Genomic DNA, 8,031 nt, shown 5'->3' with positions numbered 1-8,031 from the left:
TTTCACATTTGAAATAAAGATGGGAGCCACTTCCATTCTGTCATTTCAATCTTTGATGGGTAATTTCAAGAAGACTTAAGAAACTATAGGTGCGGGGGCCGGGAAGGTGGCGCTAGAGGTAAGGTGTCTGCCTTACAAGCGCTAGCGTAGGACGGACCGCGGTTCGATCCCCCGGTGTCCCATATGGTCTCCCCAAGCCAGGGGCGATTTCTGAGCTCATAGCCAGGAGTAACCCCTGAGCGTCAAACGGGTGTGGCCCAAAAACCAAAAAAAAAAAAAAAAAAAAAGAAACCATAGGTGCTATTCTGGTTTCAGCTAGGTTCTCATTCCAGCTATTCCTCTGAGATCTTGAGTATATCTCAACTCCTCAGTGCTTTGGTTTCCATATTCAGAAAGCAACAACTCACTCCACTAAAACTGTGGGAATTAAATGAATAAGACATATAAAGCCAAACCCAAACACTCTGTCTCTTCCATAGTTCTAAACCTGCTGATAATCTAGATGCTCAGATATAGTTGATACTTTATTAAAAAATTCAAGGCCTGGGGGGCCCAGAGCGATAGCATAGCAGGTAGGGTATGCAAACAGCTTTGCTTTACATACAGCTGACCAGGATTTGATCCTTGGCGTTTCATATAGTCCCCTGAGCTCATCAGGAGTTATTTCTGAGCAAAGAGCTAGGAATAACTCCTGAGCACTGCTGGGTTCAAAAACAAAAACAAAAAAGTTTTCAAGGACCGGAGAGACACAGTACAGCTACTAAGGTTTGCATACCGCCAACCAGGTTTGATCCCACCACATATGGTCCCCCAAATCTAGCCAGGAGTGATACCTGATTACAGGGGCAAGAATAGGTCGTAAGTACTGCCAAGTGTGGTCCCAACCCAAGCAAAACATTCAAGCCATGCATTTTCTTTTCTAGATATAAGTTTATTTTAATATAATAATACTACTTTAACAATGGCACTGCTAGATAGTAATTGGACAATATAGGAGATTTTGATTTTGTTTACAGAGGACCAGAACCAACTGGTGATGTAACCTAGACTTCTGCATGCAGGATCTGTGCAGCCTCTTGAACGACATCTCTCCTGTACACAAGGATTTTAGCACACTTTTTTGCCTACTGTATATCTGAACTAAAGAGCAGATCTAGATGGTTTGTATTCTGAGGGTCAGAGTGATAGCACAGTGGGCAGGGCCTTTGCCTTGTATGCGACTGATCCAGTTCACATGCCTATCCATAGCATAGCGGATAGGGCATTTGCCTTGCATGCAGTTGACCTGGGTTTGATCCCAGGCATCGCAAATGGTTCTCTGAGCCAGCCAGGAGTAATTTCTGAGTAGATCCAGAAGTAACCCCTGAGCTCCGCTGGGTGTGTTCCAAAAACAAACAAAAAATTTTGTACTCAACTTGAATTTTATAGTTGCAATTTTATAGTTTTAACTTATGATTTAAAAATCCCCAAAGGAAAACATTGACAAAAGTACTGGCTCAGGAGAATGAAACTTGCAATGTGATATTTTTTACATTATGATTTCCACAGCATTGCTAAATGTTGTCAAAACAGAGTCTAGGGATTTGGGTTGATCACTGACTCTGTGGCTGATTGGACACGTGAAGGAAACAAAGTGATGTTAGGGGCTGGTAGAATAGGGTTCAAGGCCTTGGTTTCCTCTTGCATGTGTTCCCATTGCATGTGGTATACTGAGCACAGCCAGGAGTAGTCCCTAAAAATCTCTGAGTGCCCCTCGCTTGAGTCTTTCAAAAAATTCATAGAACTGAGAGAAAAAGAAAAACCCAGCTTGGCCACCATGTCCCAGAAAAGAATAATGTCTGCCTATAATTCCCATGTAGTCCTATCCTGAATAATAGACTTGTGGTCTTCTCAGAAAGGAAGGGCATACTTCACTTTTGCATTAATTCTAGCAGTCCAACACCATTTTTGACACCCCTGACAGAAAAGTCTCAGGTCCATGACTTGGCCTATCAAACTTTCAAGCCTCCAGTTTTGTTTCAGAACTATAAATCCTAGACAACTTAATATTCTGTAGTGTCAACCCAATAGTATTGCAGGAAATCAGATGGGAAAGGTACACAGTAATCTTCCCACTTCTGTGAGCCTAACCAGTGGTACAGAAGGCTCAACTAGTACCAAACCACAGGCCAGTAGACCTTTAGATACTAATGTTAGTAAAACTAGTAATACCACAGAGAGATACAAATTGACTTGCACTGACTTGAGATTTGATTTGTGTTGTAATAAATTTATGAAGTCAATTTGTTTGTGCCTGGCTAAAGGCAGGCTATGGTGGGCTGATGAGTGACTGGGGATGCTGCTGAAGGCAAGGTCACATTATTGGTGGAATTGGTGTTTGAACATATCATGCCTAAAAATGACTGTATTGTGAACAACTTGGTAAATCATAGTATGATAATAAAAAATAGAAAACAAAACAAAATAATAGAACTAATTCACACAACTGAGCGGGGGGACATTGAGAGGGAGAGGTATTGAGGTCTTTGGTAACGAGAAGTGGGTACACTGGTGAAGGTGTGGTGTTGAAATTATGTATTGGAAACCACTCAATCAATTAAAAACAGACAAAAAAGCAAAAACCAGCAGTCCAACGGTATTGCGTGTCTGGTGCTAGTTTTCTCTTCCAAGGAGAAAAACAAAAGATACAAAATGCCTTTTAATGAAATGTCTCCTCAATTCGTTTGTGGGATTTAAAGGCCTGCTAACAATTGTTAGAAAAGAATCTCATTTCCACAGTCACCCTGCAGTCCTTGAGGGTGCATTGGTGCTTTCATCTTAATGCATGTGCAGCTAAACTTTGGTCAGTGACTCGGGCTAAAACCAGGGAGAAGAGGTTGCGCAGAGGTACCAAGCAGTGAACATTTTACATAAGAAACACGCTTGGATTTTAAATACGGATCACACAACTCCCTGTGCTCAGCTCTCTGCAGCTGGGCGTCATAACAGGCGCCAGGCCTAGCCTAGGAACTTTGCAGCTACGTGCGATCCGTGGCCGCTGCTCCTGGAGCCCAGGCTTACGTTGCACTGGGGCCAGCTGGCGAGGGGGAGTCCCGGCCGCCACGAGTCCAGCACCACGGCCATCACGTCCCTCGGGTGAGGTCCGGGGCCCCCGCTGGGTGGGCCCCAGGCACACACCGGGCGGAGGAGGGGGCGGCCCTGCGATTGGTCAGCGGGTTCAGTTCACGTGGTCCCGAGCAGATAAGAAACCTTGGGCGCTTCAGGCCGCAGAGCCGGGCAGCGGGAGGCCCGTTCCAACTTGTGCAGCTACGGAGGCCGGCTCTCTGGGTGTGCCACCCACTACCTGACAAATGAGCTGCACCAGGTAGGTAGGTTGGGAGGGGCACACACTTCCCCTGGAGCAGAGGAGGAGTGCAAAGTTTGGGGGGAGGCTGGGCTGAGTCTCCCAGAAAGTAGCCTCTGCAGAAGGAGAGACCCTGGGGTAGAGGAAGGAAGGGCAAGATGGTAGCTGAGTTGAGCCTGACATATGGGAGTTACTAGGAGTCCCGCAGAAGTATTCCAACTGGCAGTTTAAGTTGTGTGAGCCATAGGTTGACAGTGTGTGTGTGTGTGTGTGTGTGTGTTTGAAAAACTGGGGTGGGTTGGATGCCTGCAAAATAGAATAGTGCTTCTCTCTCTCTCTCTCTCTCTCTCTCTCTCTCTCTCTCTCTCTCTCTCTCTCTCTCTCTCTCTCTCTCTCTCTCTCTCTCTCTCTCTCTCTCTCTCTCTCTCTCTCCTTTCTCAGCAGAGAAAGGCAGAATCTTAAGGTTTTCCATAGTAAAATTTAAATTGATTCCAGAAGAATCAATCACCAGATCTTTAAGCTGTCATTCTCTTAAGTGTAGCGAGTAAAAGACAGAACATAAATTTAGAAAAAAGAAAAATCCTAAAACTAAACAATTTTAAGTTGTTTCTCCAGATATAACTCAGGAGACTTCTTTGAAAACCCTGTTCACGAACTATTCTTAGGCCCAAGAATATATAGTTTTTGGTTTTCTTATTTGTTTTAAGTTTGTAGGTCTTCCCGTCCTACGACTAATAAAGACACTTATGCGAGTGTTCTTTTGCTATCTCTTTTTATTATTCCAAGCAATGCCCATCCTCTCTCCAAAGCCCATAAAGCTGCTGTGAAGGATTACTAAAGCTAGACTGAGAAATGTCACGATCACACATACACTGTTTAGCTACTAGAATGGGGGGGGGGGGGAGGGAATCTATAACATTGACATTATGGAGCGAAGGCAAAAGACCAGAAAAAAATATCGTATTGATGGACGCTTTAATATTGGTGAGCACCAATATGTTAAACTAAATATATTAAATTTTCTGTTAAAATATTGCTCAAAACATTAGATAATACCAAAGAAACACAAAGACAAAAGAACTCAATGACCTAATAGATCACTCAGATAGTCTTTTGCTATTTTTCTGTTATGTATTTCAATATTTCAAAGTTAGTATGCACAATATTGATTTTGAACAATAAAAATGTCAAATGTACAGTTCTTTTTACTTAAATGTGGATTTGTCATGGACTTCTTTCCATGAAATAACGATCATATGAACTTTTTCTTTAAATGCCTAGATTGCTGACTTGCATTTTAGTTATTTGTGGAAAATGAGGAAAAGCATGATAATACTAGTGTAAAAGAATTTCCCAGCTTTATTGTTTTTAGACTTCTCTTTTTTTTTTTTGGTTTTTGGGTCACACCTGGTAACGCTCAGGGGTTACTCCTGGCTATGGGACACCGGGGGATCCAACCGCGGTCCGTCCAAGGCTAGCGCAGGCAAGGCAGGCACCTTACCTTTAGCGCCACCGCCCGGCCCTGTTTTTAGACTTCTCACTCTCAAAACTAATCCATGATAAATTTTAATTTTTTTTTTTTTTGGTTTTTGGGCCACACCCGGCGTTGCTCAGGGGTTCCTCCTGGCTGTCTGCTCAGAAATAGCTCCTGGCAGGCACGGGGGACCATTTGGGACACCGGGATTCGAAACAACCACCTTTGGTCCTGGATCGGCTGCTTGCAAGGCAAACGCCGCTGTGCTATCTCTCTGGGCCCAAAATTATTTATTTTTAAAGTTTTTTTTTTCTTTCTTTTTTATCTGGGATGTGGGGTTGGGGACTTAGGTAAAGAAGGAAATAGGGAACTAGTGAGATTTTTGTTGTTTGTTGTATCAGGGAGTGAACCAGGGCTTCACACATACAAGGTAGGCTCTTTACTGCTGAGCCACATCTCAGACCAGTTATCACTATTATTTTTTTCTTTTCAAGAGGATACCATTTCAGAGATATATATTCGGTTACACAGCAAAATCAGCAAAACACCAGAGGGAACATGGAATCTGGAGCCATGAACAATTTCTCAATCTCTCTGGGAAATAGTAGTTTTAAGGAAATATCTGTGTCTTGTTTCAAATCCTCAGTAGCTTTAAGTCACTGGAATGTGTTTAATAAAAATGAAAAAAAAAAAAAAAACCAACAACTCCTTAGGCCTTTTTTGAGCAAACAGGGTTGAGTACCACTAGTTCAGAACAGAGCAAATTAGTCTCAAATCCAATCTTAGACCTGGTGACAGCCATCTTTTTAATCTCTCAGATGGGAAAACTGAGGCCCCCTCAAGTGTCTAAGGCTAGATACAAATATAGAATATAGGTCAAAGCATCCATGATATTTTTAACTACATATGATAGTTAATCTTTCTGATATGAAAGGCTATACTTTAGTCAATGTCATATATTATATTGTATATACTTATATATTTACATGATATATAATTATAAATTATACATAGAAATTAATGACAAACTATTAAAATTATATAACCATTATATATTATATACAATTAATATATATATATATATATAAAACACCAGAAAAAGCCTTTCAGACCCAGCTGATAACCATGTCACTCCTTTTGTGTTTTAGAATGATTCAGGTTCTAGATCCACGACCTTTGACAAGCTCAGTCATGCCAGTAGATGTGGCCATGAGGTTCTGCTTGGCTCATTCTCCACCTCTGAAGAGTTTTCTGGGCCCTTACAGTGACTTCCAACGAAGAAATTTTGTAAACAAATTAAAGCCTCTGAAACCGTGCCTCAATATAAAACAGGAAGCAGATTGGAAGCATTCTCACAACCAAGCTAAAAAGAGAGTGGTGTTTGCTGACTCCAAGGGCCTCTCTCTCACTGCCACACACATCTTCTCTGATGTCCCAGAAGAACCAGCCTGGGATCTTCAGTTTGATCTCTTAGACCTTAATGATATCTCTTCTGGCCTAAAACTCCATGAAGAGAAAAACTTGATTTTAGATTTTCCTCAACCATCTGCTGATTACTTAAATTTTCGGAACCACTTTCAGAAGAATTTTGTCGGCCTTGAGAATTGCTCTTTGCAAGAGCGCACAGTGACTGGGACTGTAAAAGTGAAAAATATAAGCTTTGAGAAGAAAGTTCAGGTCCGCATCACATTTGATAGTTGGAAAAGCTACACTGATGTGGACTGTGTCTACATGAAAAATGTGTATGGTGGCTCAGAGAGTGATACTTTCTCATTTGCCATCGACTTACCCTCTATCATTCCAACCGAGGAAACAATTGAATTCTGCATTTCTTACCATGCTAATGGGCAGATCTTCTGGGACAACAACGGAGGTCAGAATTATAGAATTGTTCATGTGCAATGGAAACCGGATGGAGTGCAGACACAGATGGCAGCTCAAGACTCTATGTTTCAACAGGTGCCCCCCAAGACTGAGTATGAGTCGATGGTCTTTGGCAGTCCAAGGCTGGCCAGTGGGCTCTTCCCAGAATGGCAGAGTTGGGGCAAGATGGAGAACTTAGCTCCTTACAGATGAATTAAGTCACATGGTGACTGTTTTGATCCATTATACTATATACATAGTGCTAGGTCCATATTGCTCAATATTAGGAAGTCTTTGCTACTTTCATTCCATAGGGTAGATTTGAGCTTTTGAGACCTGCCTACATAAAAGATAGTCACTTGAGAATTTAGTACAGAAATTTGTATTGATGACACTGCCGAAATTGCCCTTGAGGATCAAATAAAACAGGACTTTTTTTTTTTTCTCCTTTCCTCTCTATTCTCTAGCTTTTATGTTGGGCAAAGGACAGATTGAGGAATGGCAATTGATGGTGATAGAATGCTGTGCTAATGGTATGTGGAATGTCTGAAAAGTGTATATAAAGGCTCTGCAACTCAAGGCAGAGTAAGAATGGGAGCTCTGATACTTAAATGTTGGTGAGAAAATGTGAGGATTGTTCGTGTTTATTAAGTTGGTGTTGCATTTTATCCTGGGGAAATAATTTGTAAAAGGAGAAAGATTTTTCTATTGTGCAAAGAAAAATTTCAGATTATGGGTGATATCATGGGAAGGGAAATTATAACTCTGGAGAATAAAGACGTTAAGTGAATGAAGCCTTGCGGTTCAGCTGTGTCTTACCCCTCAAAAAATCATGATTTGAGGAAAGCTTAAGCAAACCTGTTTTTTAAAATTATAATGTTTAAGTAACCTTGTTTGTGATCAAGGCATAATACTTGGATTTTCAGTATGGAATGCTACCTAATGAAAGGCCATGCCATGGCTAGCAACTTATAGGGCTCTATGCCCTGTCAAAGATAACTTTTGGGAAGTGCCTTGGTTAAATCAGAATCCTATAATTCCTTAACCCAAATATTTGAATAGACATCTGATAACACAAATGTTTGGCCTTATAAGAATGCCACTGTATACTGACTTTCCTCCTGCAATACTATTGTAGCTTTTTAGAGTGCTGTCAGTGTATGCAACTCACATCCTTCATATTGAAGGTGACTCATTTTTCTGCCACTTGTTTTGATGTGATGTTGAAAGTGAGTATTAACACTGATTCTCAGTTCAAGAATCCAGTTACCTTGTGTGCATAGCAATCTATATCTTGCTTGTATCTGTCTTGCTGTTTTAAGTCTTTTTGCACAACTTTATTAAAGAAAAA

At 41.3% G+C, this 8,031-nt stretch overlaps 1 protein-coding gene across 1 annotated transcript; it reads left to right on the top strand.

Annotated features, from left to right (window-relative positions):
• The first annotated feature begins 3,271 nt into the window (after positions 1–3,271).
• Positions 3,272–7,470, top strand: PPP1R3C (protein phosphatase 1 regulatory subunit 3C). The gene is made up of 2 exons (XM_049764323.1): positions 3,272–3,364; positions 5,966–7,470. The coding sequence occupies exons 1-2, from the start codon at positions 3,351–3,353 to the stop codon at positions 6,891–6,893; spliced, it is 942 nt and encodes a 313-aa protein (XP_049620280.1). The 5' UTR covers positions 3,272–3,350; the 3' UTR covers positions 6,894–7,470.
• Positions 7,471–8,031: the final 561 nt, after the last annotated feature.

Source organism: Suncus etruscus, chromosome 17 (genome assembly GCF_024139225.1).
Source record: "Suncus etruscus isolate mSunEtr1 chromosome 17, mSunEtr1.pri.cur, whole genome shotgun sequence".
In the NCBI taxonomy this organism is placed as follows: domain Eukaryota; kingdom Metazoa; phylum Chordata; class Mammalia; order Eulipotyphla; family Soricidae; genus Suncus; species Suncus etruscus.
Note: the sequence above shows the minus strand (reverse complement) of the source record. Positions and strands in the feature narration are given on the sequence as shown.